General features: G+C 60.3%; 1 protein-coding gene across 2 annotated transcripts; it reads right to left on the bottom strand.

The window, feature by feature from the left end:
* Positions 1-2,288: 2,288 nt before the first annotated feature.
* On the bottom strand, positions 2,289-12,939 carry LOC137227288 (ficolin-1-like). Of its 2 annotated transcripts, none has more exons than XM_067742808.1 (9): positions 10,648-12,939; positions 10,051-10,164; positions 8,520-8,573; positions 8,008-8,043; positions 7,209-7,241; positions 6,649-6,776; positions 6,037-6,166; positions 5,036-5,170; positions 2,289-4,475 (listed from the first exon to the last, which is right to left on the bottom strand). In XM_067742808.1, the coding sequence occupies exons 1-9, from the start codon at positions 10,739-10,741 to the stop codon at positions 4,228-4,230; spliced, it is 972 nt and encodes a 323-aa protein (XP_067598909.1). In that variant the 5' UTR covers positions 10,742-12,939; the 3' UTR covers positions 2,289-4,227. The 2 variants fall into 2 exon arrangements, with proteins under 2 accessions (XP_067598909.1, XP_067598907.1); XM_067742806.1 differs by having other exon boundaries at positions 8,511-8,573; positions 10,648-11,386.

The following is a 12,939-nucleotide window of genomic DNA, read 5'->3' as shown; positions in this document are numbered from 1 at the left end:
TCCGGTGGCCAGGGCAAGAGTGTCAGGCTGGTTTCGGGGTTTGGGGCCAGTCCCAGCTCCCAAAGTTCAGCTCTGCTGGAGCGAGGGGTGACATTCCAGCAGAGAGGGGGAGGATTCTGAGGGCAAAGAAGGTAGACAGCAAGCCTTCAGCTCTGACCCCGCAGAGCACACCCCGCGCGGGTGTGCGCAGAGGCGATAGAAGGACAGAGCCTTTGCCAGAACCCCGCCCACCGACGGGCGCCGCCCTCCTGTCCTGGGTCTGTGCGCATAGCAGAGCGGGGGCCCCGGGGACACAGCTCCCGACACCCTCGACGGAGCAGCTGCCAGCCCAGCTGCCAGAGGGGCAGGGAGGGAAACTGTGGGTGGGGGGTTGGAGGTTCCAACAGCCACCAGCCAGCGGGCTCCACCTCCCAGGTTGTGAAACACCCACCGCAAACTGAGGCCTGGCACAGGCAGTGGGGGGCGGGGGGAGGCCCTGGAGGGCAGCCCTGGAGCAGGCAGAGACGCGGCTGGGAGGGAGTCACGGCCAGCTGCGTGGGGAAATGCAGGTGATGCCCACGCCCCGGTCACTGACCCCTCGGTCCGTCCCAGACCCCACGCTGCTCACTTATTATCCTCACTCCACGAGGTCCTCAAACCCACCCTGCTATCCCGAGTCACGTGACAAAGAAGACTCAGAGAGGTCAAGTGACTGGCCCAAGGTCACGCCGCCTGGACCTGGCAGAGCCCAGGGAGTCCAGGTCTGTGTGGACACAAAGGCCTTGCCCTTCACCAGCTGAAACAGAAACTTACCAGTTCTTGAGATTGGCCAGGTCCATTCTGGGACCCCTCACCTTGGGAGTCCCGAGCCCCAGAGCCCACAGACAGTACTGGGTGGCCAACACAGGCCCTATAAACCTGTGTTGACAGCTGGCCAGGGCAGGGAGCCCAAGGTGCTGGGTGGTCACCAGTGCCAAGGCCAGGGAGCCCGCAGAGCCCCGGGCTCGGCCCCCCAGCCTGGCCTGGACTGGAGGGGAAACTGGGTGGGGGGCAGACAAGAGCAACAATTGTGTCAAGAGCCCCAAAGCCACTGGGTGCGGGGATGGGGGTTCCTAAGGGTTCCATCCATAGGGCCACCCCCGCTGGACGGGAGAAGGGGCCTTCTTCCCATGGGGAGAGTGTAAGGTAGACAGAACCGGAAATCAGACTGGAGTCTGGGAGGAATTGTCAAGGGACAGAGTAGAAAGGGGAGGAGACAGGGGTGTGTGATGCTCTGGGGAATGGAAATCCAGGGAAGGGGGTGCGCCCTGTCCCGGAGGCGTTATCACTTCAAAGGAGGGGGGCGTCTCTTGGAGATGGAGGCCAGCCTTGCTCACCTGCATCTGGATGACCGCCTCCCCGCTGCAGCCGGGATTTCTGGGTGGGCTGTCAGGACCTTCCAGATAAATGGTGTCTCGGTGAAGCGCATTTCTCTACCAATCATCAGGGGTCCCTGCCACCAGAGCAAGGCCCCCCCAGGCTGGGCCTGTGCCCTCCCAGACCACAGAGGTCGTGGCCACAGTGAAGAATCTGAGGCCTTTGCTCAGGACCCCCCCAGTCCTACGCCTCCCTTTCTGCCAGCACAGACACCAAACCCTTGGAGAAGCAGGAGGGCAGGGCAGGGCCAGTAGACGGATGGGGAGAGCCCAGACCAGGGGACACGCCTGGCCCAAGCCCAGGCTCCAATCTTGCCCCAAACCCCTGCTTCCGGGGGGCAGCCTGCGGCCCTGAGACAGCTCTGGTTGGCCTGCAGGAGCCAGCTCTCACAGGGGGCCAGAGGAAGCAGGACCAGAAGCTTCTCTCCCCAGGGCCACCCAGAGCCGGCTGTCCTACGGTGACCTACGCAGCCTAGTTCCTCAGGTGCCCACCAGCCGGTTACACCTTCCCATGGCCCCACATGTCCAAGCACGCACTGTATACAGGTGGATGCACATAAAATGCAAGTGAATTATTACATGAGGTCAGTTCCCTAAGCCCCTCGCTCCCCAGATCCCTCGGACCTCATTTTCATAAGTACTTAAAAAAAAAGTCTTAGCAAGTCCCCAAAGCAAGAGTGTTTGCAAATAAATTACAGCAACAGTCCCATTAAATGTTTCTAAAAATTGTCTTTTTTAACTCTTAGCCCATCTCTCAATTAAGCAGATTTTATACATAACACTTTAAAAAAATTTCTGGTTTGCCAAGCGAAGCCTGTTTCTGTATTTAATAGTTTTATTTTTACCTTCCGCAATAATGACGGGGCACTTAAGAAATTAAGCTTTTTCTCAAGAGGCATTTCTCAAGATTTAATTTCACAACATGAATTATAACTTCAAAGTTAGGACTTCTGGAAGGGAGGGTCCTTTCCAGGAAAATCTTGGTTCTAGGACCGAAAGGCTGAGACACAAGATCAAATTCCTGTCCTGCCTTTTCCAGCGGAGGCAGTGGGCACCTCTCCACTGTTGAAGGCTTAGTCCCTGTGAAACGCAGTTAGTAGGGGCAGGTCAAGGTGGAGGGTGCCTAGGAGAGACCCCAGCACCAGCTCACAATCCTGACCGTGGCTCCTGGGGCATGCAGGTGAGGTCTTTGCTGCTCTCGAAGATTGGGCAGCAAAGCCTGGGGCTGACGTATGAAGAGTTGCATTATGTGCTCCCTGGCAAAGAGACCGCACCCCTCCAGGAACTGTCATCCCGCCAAGACCTCAAGGAACCAGGTCTTCAAGAAAAGAAAGAGATGATTGGGTATCATTTTATAGCAGCGGAATCCTGCATCTAACACTAACCATTGTGTTTTACGGTTTGACAGCTTCTGTCCTGGGGACCGATCGGGGCCCCTGGCTGAGCGGCTGTGGCCCCGTCCTCGGGCTCGGGGGAAGGAAGGGCCGCCCCCCTCTCCTGAGCCCACTCCCCAGGCTGTCCTGCACTGGCTCGTCTCAGGCCTCTGGGCCAGCGTGAGAAGCAAGAGTGGGGGTGCATTCCAGGAGCAGTGGCCCCTGACCCTCAGGACACGGCACCTTCCGGCAAGGCGAGACCACCATGGGCCCTCTCCCAGAAAAATCCCGGACATGCCACGTTCTATGTGGCTTTGCACGGTTCTTAGACCCTTGGGGGCAAGGATGGTAGTAACCACCTTGCACCTTCCTAGATTCTCTCCGAGTCGATGATGCTGCTAGAACAGACACAAGCGGGCTTATGAGGACCCAAATAGTCAGGCAAGGGTTAGGGAGAGGCCAGTGCCGGGACAGCCTGGCCACCTGAGGATGGGGGGCTTCTTGGCGTCTGGCGGTGGAGACAGTGGGAGGAGAGAGCGGGACCCTCCTCAGCAGACACAAGTACAGGTGCGGAGGGCACTGGCGTGTCTCTCAGAGACGGCTGCCTGGAGAGCTGGAGTCTCCCCGCCTGCAGGTCTGTGCTGGCGCAGCTGCAGGGCGCTGTGCACTGAGATCACCCTCCCCTCTCCTGCAGCGCTCCGAGCAGCCCCAGCCACTCCTCTTCCACTTCCTTCTTTGTTGGTGGCGAAGGATTCCCAGGCCGCCATCACCCTTTGTGGATAGTGGGGACCCAGGAGCCTGGGCGGTGTGGACTAGCTGGGGCCGGGAGGCTGGGACTGCGCAGGCCACTTCACCTCTGAGCCTGGGGTCAGAGGACACTTTCTTGAAGGGCTGAGAGTAAAGACTTTAGGATGTGTGGTCACGTGGCTCGGCCTCTGGCCCTCTACTCAGCCTGAGCTCGAAAACTGCCTGGAGGCAGACAGCGGCCCGGCCCGGCAGGGAGAGTGACACTTGACTGGTACGCAGCCCCACGTGCGGGCCCTGCTCTGTGACTCTGGCCTCAGACCGTCGGAAACACCTTCAGGCCAAAGGGCACCTGCAGAGCCAGGTCACGGGGACAGACGGACAGACAGGGGCACAGGTCAGAGCGTGGAAGTGACGAAGGAGTCCCGCGCCTGCTGCCGGGTAAGCAAGTGTCTTTATTGAGAACATGTACGTCTGGCAAGCTCTGGATTAGCATTTTCTCTTATCCTCGTGAGTGGGACAGAAGGGTTGCAAGTCAGTGGAGGCACAGAGAGAGGGCCTCCTGCCCAGGGGACAGGATGTGGCTCTGCTGCTCCCGTGACGACAGTGACACGGAGGTCCGCGTCACCTTCCTGGGGAGGGCTCTGGACCGGCTGCCCCGCCGGGCAGTGTGCAGAGGGAGCTGCTCCCAGAGGCTCTAGCCGGCCAGCCCTGCCCTAGGTGGCCCGCACCTTCATCTCCGACACCTTGTAGCTGTAGTTGTACCCCTTCCCTGACCTCCAGTTGATGCCGTTTGCAAAGCTCTCGTGGGGCCCCCCAAGGTAGCGACCATTCAGGTTTGACACATGACAATCCTTGTACCACCAGGCCCCCTGGTACTGCACGGCACAATTGGCAGTATTTTTGTCGCTGTCTTGATCTTTGGTGGAGAAGGCGTTGTCGTTGTGGGACGTCAGGGAATCACCTGCTCAGAAGGAAAGGTCGCCTAATTGGCACACAGGGCTAAGAGGTCCCCGACACTGGTCCAGGTCAAAGCTGCTGTGTCCGATTGTGCACTGTGCAACTCCAAGGGGTGCCCCTCACATGACCCCAGGGAGCATCCCTCTGCTGATGGAGAGGCCTCGGTATCCCCTCATCTGGTCTGCTCCTGCCAGCTAACAGGCATCCTCTCACTTAGGGGGAGAACTCTTTCACTCCTCAGGGGAGAATTCCAGTCACAAGAGTGGGAATGGAGCCTTCAGGGAAATGGGCTCAATTATCATCCTTCCCCGTTTTTCATCAGAAATGGTAGTTAATAATAATGCCACAGCTTTTTGGACTTTGTCATGGGTCATATCAGCCTTGTGGGTACACTTAGGTGTGCGTAGTATTACCTTACCGTGTGGATAAGAAACTGGTGAGGTTAAGTCCCCAAGAACATCACACACAGAAGAGGCAGAGCCAGGACGCTAAGCAGGTCCTCTCTGCTTCCCCAAACCCCGCGCTGAAGCCCAGGCCACTGCTGTGCCCCGCGCGGACTCTCACCTGCACTGCCCCCGACAAAGGCTCCCAGGACCAGCTTGTACTTCTCTGCCTCACCCGCCATCTTGAATGACTGGTACTTGGCAAATTGGTGGTTGCCCTCAAAGTCCACGAGGTCTACCCGCAGCTCGCTGCTTCCTGTTGGAGGTGGGTGCTCAGGGCCCAGCAGAAGGGACCCTCTGCCTACAGGCACGGGGGGTGGGAATGTGGGCTTTAGGGGACGTCTGAAGTTGGCATCGGGGACAATTCACCGGGAAGATGTGAGAGGTTGGGCTGGTGGGAGGACCTCAGGGATGCCTCCCTGTTTTCAAATAGCTCCCCTGCTGCTCCATCAGCCATGCCTGAAATTCCACCATCAGTGGACCTGGACGGAATGAAGCCTCGCTCTAGTGGGAAACCCTAAATTCTCCTGCAAATAGCTGTGAATGCCATGGCAGGAAACCTTTGTACGTGTAGTTTCTTCTGCAAGAATCTCAGGGCACATGAGTGGATACCGTCAAGGTTGCTATGAGGGAGTGGAAGGATTAAGAAAGGATTTACAGGTTTGCCGTTGAACTCAGGACCAGCTGTGAAGCTGATTCTGTGGAACGGAGAAGTGGGGTGAAGGGGCCTGCGTGGGGACCGCCACATGCACTGAGCGGGAGGGGCTCCGTGGGCCTAAGATCCCAGTTTCAAGGAAGGACCAACCGTTGGAAGTGGGAGAAGGGCCACCCCGATCCAGATGGCCTCCCCCTCCCTTCCGACTCTCGGGTTCTAGACACGATCGGTCCCGAGACCAGAAGTCGTCTTCACTCCAATAATCCACCTCCTCCGATTTGAACACTCAGAGAGTGTAAGAGGATACACGTCCTAGGTTCTCAGAGTAATAACCCCTCCTGCTGTCACACGTGACCACCCCGGGGGCCAGGGGGAGCGGGGTCCTCTGGCGCACATGGCCCAGGGCTGAGGTCAGGGGCATGTGCATTTCAGGCACCCCACCACAGAGCCCCCGGCCGCGGCCCTACCCTGGGCGGTCAGGGCGTGGATGTTTTCATTCCCCAGCCAGAACTCCCCCAGCTGACTGCCGAAGCCCTGCTTGTACGCGGCCCAGTCCCGGTAGAAGTCCACAGAGCCGTCGCTCCTTCGCTGGAAAACCTGCACACGATGGGGAGGGCTGGGGAGACGGGGCCCCACTGCCGTCCCCCCACAGAGCACCCCGGCCACACGCGGGAGCAGCGCTGGTAGTTCACCAGCATCACAGGCTGAGGACCAGAACGTGGGTCTCATCCAAGAGCCCAGGGGCAGTCAGGGACACCCACATGGGACCAAGGAGGAAACGGAGGCTCAGAGAGGGCAGGCGACAAGCCCAACGCCACACGGCTGCAGAGGGGTGGGCACCTCCGGGCCTGAGCCCACAGCCCGGAGCCACGGGACTCCTTCCCATGTGGGTCCACAGCCCCCTCCCCCGACATTTCTGATTCTCCCGACCTCAGTGAAAGGACGGGGTCAGCCTCTGCCTGGAAGGAGTGGACGGTCACAAAGGCCACTAAACAGTGCTCTGCCACCAGGTGAGGCTCCCAGGCACGCCCACCCCTGCCCAGGAACCCCACGGTCATCGCTGGGTCCCCCCCACTCACGGTCCACCCCCCGCCGTCCACGTCCATGTCACACAGCACGGTCAGGGGCCGGCAGTCGGGCAGGTAGATGGTGTGCCAGCCGCTCAGAAAGTGTCCCCTGGTGAGCAGCTCCTTACAGGTCCGAGGTCCTGGGAAGGGAAGCCGGGGAATGGACGCCAGGACAGGAGCTCTGGGCGGGGCAGGGGGGAGGGGGAGGAGGGAGAGGCAGGGACACCTGCCTGGGGGAGGTGGGCTCTGAGTCCTGGGACAGAGACGCGGCCCCCAAGGCCACCCGGCTGTGACGGCCAGGCCCCGACGACCTGGCCATCCCCACCTTCCAGGGCTGCCCCCGCCTAGTCTCCTGGGCACCTGGCCTCCTCCAGGAATATACTCGAGTTATCCAGGCAATGGCTGCCTATCACTCGGGTAAGTGGGGAGTAAGATATGCGCAGAGAGGGTTTTGTCCTTGGAAGGTGGAACCTGAGTCTGTGCAGCTGGCCTTCTGGTCGACCCACCCCTCCCCCACCCCCAGCAGGAGCAGGTCCAGGCGGAGGTGCGGGGGTCGGCGTGTGCGCAGTCACCTGTGGCACAGGAATGAAGCTGCCCCGGCTCTCCTGTTGTGGGGAGCGAGGACATGCACGTCACACGTCTGGAAACAGCGCCCCCACCCCTCAGGCCCGTTGCTCCGTGAACACAGCGTGGAGAAAGGAAACCATCATCCAGCTCTTTGCAGGACCCTCAGCCTCCAGCCCTGCGGATCAGCTCCTAGACTCAGCATCCCTGGGCTTGCTCGGCCCCCACTGCATCCGGCCTGCCTGGGGGCTGGCGGCCAGCACCGTCCTGCAGGGCACTGGCTGGACCGCCATGCCGGCCACCTCGCCTGGGCTTCACGGCTCACGGCGGTGGAGGTGCAGCGCCCCCAGGCCTATCGCTTTCCACAGCCTATGTCTCCAGCACAGCCTCTGCTTGTGGAAAGTACTGGGGAGCATTTGGGATGTGGGTCTGGGCCCCAACCTCGCACTTTGTATTTGTAGCCAGAGCATGTGACTGTGTCTTGGCGTTTTGCCTTTTCTTGCTTTTACAAATTTTTAAATAAATGAGCATAAATCAGAGCAAAATATCCAAAATCATGTAGCAAAGCGGTATCGCCAGTCACCTGGGTCCAACTCCGGAGCCTCTGGGCTTTGAGCGCTCACCGGCCGCTGACAAAGCAGGCCAGGCTCAGAGGCCCCTCCTCCCGCACCCATCTGCTGCAGGGACAGGGCCAGGGGTGTGGTCTGAGTTCCTCCCCCAGATGGTGGTAGCCGTGACCGAGCTCTCTGGATGCCCCAGTCCCCTGCAGAGCCTGCCCAGTGACCCCAGGGAGGCGGAGGGGCTCACCTTTCTCTCCGCCTGCGCCCTTTTCCCCTCGGTCTCCTGGGGAGAGACAGGAGATGCACAGCACGTCTGGTCAGTGGACGTCGACCCTCCGCTCTGGAAACCACCCAAGTGCTCACTTCCTCAGGAGCTGGGGCCTGGGGGGCGGGGCTGAGGCTCTGGGCACCACACATGCATGCTCCGCGGCCCACACTTTTCCAATGCCTGGGTCTCAGCCGGGGGAGTTGTGGGGGGCGGGGCTCAGAGGCCTGGATTCTTCCCTGGGTTATGAGAGGCTGCTCTGGACCTGGGGCCCCGGACCCGGGACCCAGTTCACATGCTGTCTTGAAGCTCTTTGGAAACAGGAAATAGGACAGGTGCCTCTGTCACTTGACCCCCCTCCCTCTCTCTGTCTCTCTCCCATCTCTCTCTCCACCTCCTCCCTCTCGCTCTCTGTCTGTCTCCATCTCTCATGTCTCTGTAGACAGGCCCCGGGGTCCTGCTCAGGGGTCCTAGCTCTTCATCACCTTTGGTACCTTTGGGCCCGGCCGGCCCTGCCTTCCCAGGGACTCCGGGAGAACCTCGCTCTCCTGTAAATTCCAAAGATACATCATTGAGGAAAAGGCAACCTGAAGAATTCTACTTGAGCGTCTCTGCCCTAAGGATACAGTTCCGCCCCTCCCGTCCCAGCTGCGGTATCCTCAGGATCACTGCCCTGGGACGCAGCCCGAGGGTGACAGCAGGCGGCGGGGACAAAGCGCTCACAGCCACCCGGTGCCGACCAGCCGGCGCGCCCAGCTCGGGCTCCAGGGAGCCAGCAGCGATCTGGCTCCCGACCAGCTCCGTGTAGCAGCCCAGGTCCAGGCCACCGTCACAGAGCCCCCCCGGGGGCCTGGGGCCAAGAGCACGTCCTCAGAGACCCTGTCACACAGGCCCCTCCGGCCCCTTGGCTCTGGGAGGGAGGCGGGACCCTGCCCTGTGCTCAGCCCTGGACGCAGGGGCGGCCGGGCGCAATTATGCCTCCCTCTGGGGTGGTTCTCTCTCCACCTCCAGAGAGGAGGGGTCGGGAGCCACGAGGCCTCCCAGGTCTGCGTTACTGATGTGAGCAGGGGGTAGGACCACCCAGGGCCCTGCCCCTCCTCCTGAGCCCTGAGGGGAGGGTCAGGGGAGGGTCAGGAGAGGCGGCCCCAGGCTCAGTCAAGGCAGCAGGAGCGTCTGCCGGCAGCCTGCCCTCCCCGGGGAGTGTGGGTGTGTGGGGTGGGGCCGAGGGGGCGGCGGCTCGGCTTGGGGCGGGCCAACCACACCCACTGGTGGGCAGCTGCCCCAGCCCGGCCCCTCCTCCCAGTGTCCCCCGGGGAGGACCCCCAGCCTGGAGCCCATCGTGGTGGGCACACACAGCCCTCCCATCCCCAGGAGCTGCCCTGGGTGCCCACGGCCGCTGAGCTGGATGCCTCCCAGGACGTGAGAGGCTGGGGACCTCCGAGCTGGCCCTGTGTCCGCAGCCCTTGGAGCACCCACTCACACACAGGTCCGGGGCACTCACCCCTCAGCTGCGTGCACACCTGCCCTTCATACCAGGCTCGGGGCCCGAAACCCCACAAGGGGGCCGCCACGTCGACGGGAGGGCTGTGGAGCGCTCGGGGGCCTTCCTACTGCGTTGAGGTCCAGCCCCACCCTCCCTGCTGATGGCTGACTGCTCTGAGCCCCAGTTTTCTCATCTGCGGTACAGACAGAAAACGCTGGGGCCGCAGTTTTCAGGTGAGAATACCGGGGTACGCGTAGCTTGGAATCTGGCCCACGGCCACGTAAAGCCAGGATCGAGGACCGGGAAGCGGGTGTTCTATGGAAGTGGACCCCGATGTGAGCTCATAGACTAGCTGCGACCAGCCCCCTCCTCAGGGAATGACAGATCCCGGTGGGCCTCAGGGGTCGCTCCTGACGCCAGCTCTGAGCAGGGTCATGACCCAAGCTCCTGACCTGAGACCCGCAGGGGGCAGTGCCCACCCGGGCTCTAATTTGAGAAGAGCTGGTGCTCAGGCACCCCCATGCCCGAGCGCAAGCACGTACCCTTCTGTCCATTGGCGCCTGCCTCTCCTTTGGGCCCTGCGGGTCCAGGCAGCCCCGGGCAGCCTCGGAGGATGGAGAGCTTGTCGGAGCCCTCCAGACCCACCAGCTTCACCTCTGCAGAGAGACACAGAGCACCAGTCAGGGAGCTCGTCCTGGGCCTGAGAGCCCTGCAGAGCCGGCGACAGGCCACCCGAGCCACGGGGATCTGCCCCGTGGCGACCTCGGCCTGGGCCCTTGGCTGTGGCCCGAGTCACCCGTCTCAGATGAAGGGTCAGCCTGGCAGTGAGTTTCCCGCCTCTGGTGGGCACTGGTCAGGTGTGGAGGTGATGCAGGGCAGAGCCCTGGCCTTGTGGTCCACCCTGCCTGAGCCACCCTCCCCACAGCCTCAGTGCTGAATGGTGCCTGGCAGTGAGGTGTTCAAAAACGTTTAGTCTCCGCTTTTGAGAAGTGATGATTGCAACTCACTGTCACGAGGAATAAGGATATTGTCCAGAAGGGCTTAGCTCGGGGCCCAGCCCAGTTGGCTGTTAGCGCACGAGGCCTGCGGCTTTCAGACCCGACCGCTGTCAGGTCCTACTCACCTGGTGTCTGACTCACCTGGACAGGTGTCAGGGGCGGAGGTCATGGTGCACAGGAAGGTGGTGGCCAGCACTGCGGGCCCTATGGCCATGGCCACTCCACGCTGCTCCATCGCTCTGCTGTTGGCCGCCCGAGGAGCCCCGTGCTCTTATAGGGCTGTGGCCACACACTGTCACCTCTGGCCCTGTTTCTCCTCCCGGTGGGGACAGCCAGTTCCTCCCCCGGCTTGTGGCGCCAGCTGGAGGTGGAAGCAGCCTCAGCTGGTTCTCTTCCAGGGCCCAGATCCTCCTTTCTGAGCATCTGACTTCCGTGCTCCCTGCGGACCAGCCCCACTTCCCCTCGGCAGGGACATTTCCCTCCAGCCACCAGGCGCCCTAGGCCCTGCATAGGGAAGGGCCAGCCCCGCCCCCCCATCACCCAGCTCAGCCCAGGCCACACCTGAGGCCTTCTCGGGGGGCAGGGTTTGAGGAATTCATTTGCATTTTATGGGCTTCAAGTCTACAGAAATTTAGAAAGTTCTCCTGGGGTCTCGGGTGATCAGAGGGGAGGGGCGAGGGGAGCAGGGTGTGTGCGGCAGGGGTTTCCCCAGGCCGGTGTGCCGTGGGCTTCCGACCGCAGTGGACATGCAGCAGGAGAGAAGCAGGGGCGGCCAGGCCAGGAGCATCGCAAAGCGTGGCCCTGGGACCATGACAGAGGCTGGACGTGAACCCGACTGCAGCAGTTCCAGCCTGGGGGGCGTGGAAGCGGGGCCAGGGGTGGGGTGGGGTGGGGGAGGGCATGAAATTGCTTGGGGGGGCATTCAGCACCCACCCCAGGAGGGACCAGGCTGCGTGCTTTTCCCACACCTCCCAGGGAAGGGCCACACGCTGAGGCTAGCTGTCACCGGGACTCCCGTTAGAGATGGAGGTGGCAAGTCTGTTCCCCCAACCCCGTCCCAACAGCCCCTGCCCAGGTGGGGTGTTGGGATCCTGACCCCAAGTCAGACAGACTCATGTGAGTATCAAGGGTCCATCGGAGACAATTTCAACGTCCATGGGGTGTGTGGCCTGAGTCTATGACCGCTGCTCAAAGACCTCCACTCTGCAGGGGAGAAAAAGTAACGTTCTCCCCACCCTCTGTGTTCTCAGCTGAGACCCCTGTAATGCAAGACAGAGTAACAAGAGAAAAGCACAGAGAAGGTTCTTAGCACAGGTACTCTGTCCATATGGGAGACACCCCGGGGAATGAGTAATTCCCCGAGGTGGCTTAGAATTCAGGACACAGTACTGTCTCAGTAGGGGAAGGGGGGATGGGGAAGGCATCTTAGACAAGAGGAAATGGTTTTAGGAAAGGGGCCTGGGCCTTGCAGGGCAGGCGGAGGTCGGCTAGTTTGTGACAGTTTGAGTGTGGTGTCCACCTCTGGTGTCCTCTCCTGTAACGAATCAAGGGTCCATCTTCCTGGTTGATGACGCCCCCGGGAGGGGCTGACAGCGGAGTTTCTTGTAGAGGCTCTGTCTTTAGACAGAAAGAGGGAGTGCACAGAAAGCTCCCCCTGTATTTGCTGGTTTTCAAGCACCCACAGCTCAAAATAATCAATACAGTGAAGTGTGTCATGCAGCGGATTGACGGGGGTGTGTGCTGCTGCTGGGATGTAAACTTCGCAAGAGCAGGGGTTGCCAGACCCCATCCATCGTGGGGACAGACTCGGCCGGCAGAGGTGGGCTCCCTGGGGATGTGCAGACAGAATGCGAGAGAGACCCCCCCGAGCTGGGGCTGGAACAAAGCCCCTTAGCACCTGTGCTATGTGGGTGAGGGTTGCCCTCCTGGCCGGGGCTGCGCTTCTCACTGAGTGTAGACGGGGCGAGAGGCTGACATTCACAGTGTTCATACTGTAGCGTCAGTAAACTGATGTCCATTTGGCATTTGGGGTGTTGGCTTCATTTAAGAGAACTTGGCCTGTTACAGTAACAGCCTGATAATCCAGTTGCAAGTGCGACCTTGAATGATGGAACGAGTTAGTGATTTTATGCGGAAATCTTGCTGTGCTTATAGTTGATAGTCGAGACCCCTAAATTCATCACGTTCATATGTTTACGTTAGCAGATTTCTAAAAATGAACTTCTACTCAGAAGGTTTTGTTAAAGGCAGACAACTGAAACCTGAAAGCACAAACGTGAATACATTCATTTTGAAAATGCAATTAAAACGTTGAAAGCTGTTAACTTAGTGCATTAATCATAGGCCCCTTAAAGGAAGTGATTCAGATGGGCCTGTTATATAGAGAATAAAGTTTATAAGTCCAACTTAAAAGCTTCAGGTATCACGGGACTT

Source organism: Pseudorca crassidens, chromosome 7 (genome assembly GCF_039906515.1).
Source record: "Pseudorca crassidens isolate mPseCra1 chromosome 7, mPseCra1.hap1, whole genome shotgun sequence".
In the NCBI taxonomy this organism is placed as follows: domain Eukaryota; kingdom Metazoa; phylum Chordata; class Mammalia; order Artiodactyla; family Delphinidae; genus Pseudorca; species Pseudorca crassidens.
Note: the sequence above shows the minus strand (reverse complement) of the source record. Positions and strands in the feature narration are given on the sequence as shown.

Bases quoted from the DNA above. Each gene is read 5' to 3' on its own strand.
- LOC137227288 (XM_067742806.1), bottom strand. From the start codon at position 10,741: ATGGAGCAGCGTGGAGTGGCCATGGCCATAGGGCCCGCAGTGCTGGCC. The intron at 5,171-6,036 runs GTAGGGCCGCGG...CACCTCCAACAG, and splicing joins CCACGCCCTGACCGCCCAGG to GAAGCAGCGAGCTGCGGGTA. The intron at 4,476-5,035 runs GTGAGAGTCCGC...CCTTCTGAGCAG, and splicing joins CTTTGTCGGGGGCAGTGCAG to GTGATTCCCTGACGTCCCAC.